Source organism: Acanthisitta chloris, unplaced genomic scaffold (genome assembly GCF_000695815.1).
Source record: "Acanthisitta chloris isolate BGI_N310 unplaced genomic scaffold, ASM69581v1 scaffold14674, whole genome shotgun sequence".
Taxonomy (NCBI): domain Eukaryota; kingdom Metazoa; phylum Chordata; class Aves; order Passeriformes; family Acanthisittidae; genus Acanthisitta; species Acanthisitta chloris.
Genome location: NW_008671070.1, coordinates 8,313 through 9,869, shown reverse-complemented (window position 1 = coordinate 9,869; position 1,557 = coordinate 8,313). Strand labels below are relative to the sequence as shown.

Sequence of the window (1,557 nt, the reverse complement as noted above, 5' to 3'; positions counted from 1 at the left end):
CTATCCCTGCTGCTGCCCTGTCCTGTCTTTTCTCCTGTGATGGGTCCTGCTGCAGCCAGCAGCATGGCAGACCTAGCAGGGGAAGAGTGGCAAAGCCAGAAGCAGACAGTGTGGTGGCAAATATGAGTTTTGGTGGCAGTGTGCACAGAAAGTGCACTTGTTGCCACACTAAGTCCAGAGGCACTGGTTCTGCCAGTGGAGGGTTGAGATGTCCCCTTGTGTCCAGGCCTCCTTACCTGCTTGCTCATCACTGTGCCTCTCGTTGCTCACTGGTTTATAGCACAGTTGGTAGCACTCCACAGTGTCATCTGAGAAGAGGCCCCAGCAAACTCTCAGTGAGGTGCCTGTTGCTGCATTGGGAGCCTGGGGATTGATCATAGGGGCACAAGGAGCTGCAAAGGGAAAAACAGTTCAGTTTTTGCACATATATGCATGGTATGTTGTACATAGGCAAACACCTCTCCTCTCACCAAGGTGATCGCACAAAGCCTTGGCAACTGAATAGGGTCATACTCCTCCCACATGGAGAAAAGTCAGGAGCTGACTCTGTAAACAGTTGCAGATAATAATCAGGTCACTGGTGTGTGAGAACTAGTCTTGCTTCAAATCAAAATCAAGCCACCAAAATAAATAAGCCTCAGCCTACCCCTTCTCTGTAAACTGGACCTCTCCTGCCTTTGATGCTGCTGCTCACCAGTGAGCTAGCACAGCCCTGCAGGAGCAACATCTGTCATGCCTGCACTGCTGCCACCACCACCCCAGGGCTTGGGAGCCACTGGAGGGGATGAGGGAAAGGCTGTACAGCAGGGGGTCAGCAGCACAGCCAAACAAGTAGCAAATGTTATTTTCCTTTGAGAAAACACAATGTTTGCATGTTAAAAATGCATAATACTCCTGCTGACCATTTGTGATGCACCAGAAAAGATTTTTTTTTTGTTGTTTTGTTTGATTATTAGAAATCTGTTTGTGTTTTGCTCTGTTTCCTGTGGATAGTAGCAAAAAGGTTTGCTAAATAGCAGAAGAACAAGCCACTGAAATCTGGTTATCAAGAGAAGCTGTGCAGGTTATTTAAAGCAGCCTGGTGTTCCTCTCTATTTTGTTCAAGCAACTACAAGGTAAGAGAAGTTATCACCAACTAAGCATGCCTGACCCCTGAATATAAGGGGGTAATCTTTGTAAGTCTTCTAGGAAATCATCCAGCAAAAGCAGGGAAGGCCAAGCTTAGCAGTGCTGTTAATTTTATACTGAAAACAAATGAAAAGAAAATAAAAAATTATCTTCCCGTGTCTATATATAGGCAAACAAAAAAAAAACACCAGAAGGAAACCTAGGGAGAAGCTAATTCTGCCTTTGCAGTTCTCATTTAAAAGAAGTAATGGACTTCTGTTTAATACATATCCTTAATTAAATGTAAATAGGTCTGAAATAATGATCAGATAGGAAGAGTACCTGAAATAGTATTAATGGTGTTCATTAGTTGTTCAACTTCAGAGAAATCTATGACCCGCTCCTCAAAGTCTGGCAGTGTTGAAAGCTCTAAATCCACTTCCTTCTTTA

At 44.3% G+C, this 1,557-nt stretch overlaps 1 protein-coding gene across 1 annotated transcript in view; it reads right to left on the bottom strand.

Annotated features, from left to right (window-relative positions):
- The window catches only part of FSD2 (fibronectin type III and SPRY domain containing 2), a 13,860-nt gene that overhangs the window by 7,799 nt on the left and 4,504 nt on the right, over positions 1–1,557 (bottom strand). Inside the window, 2 exon segments of the mRNA XM_009073957.1 lie at positions 237–392; positions 1,450–1,557. The exon segment at positions 1,450–1,557 is cut by the window's right edge and continues 38 nt beyond it. Of these exon segments, the coding sequence (XP_009072205.1) occupies positions 237–392; positions 1,450–1,557 (264 nt within the window).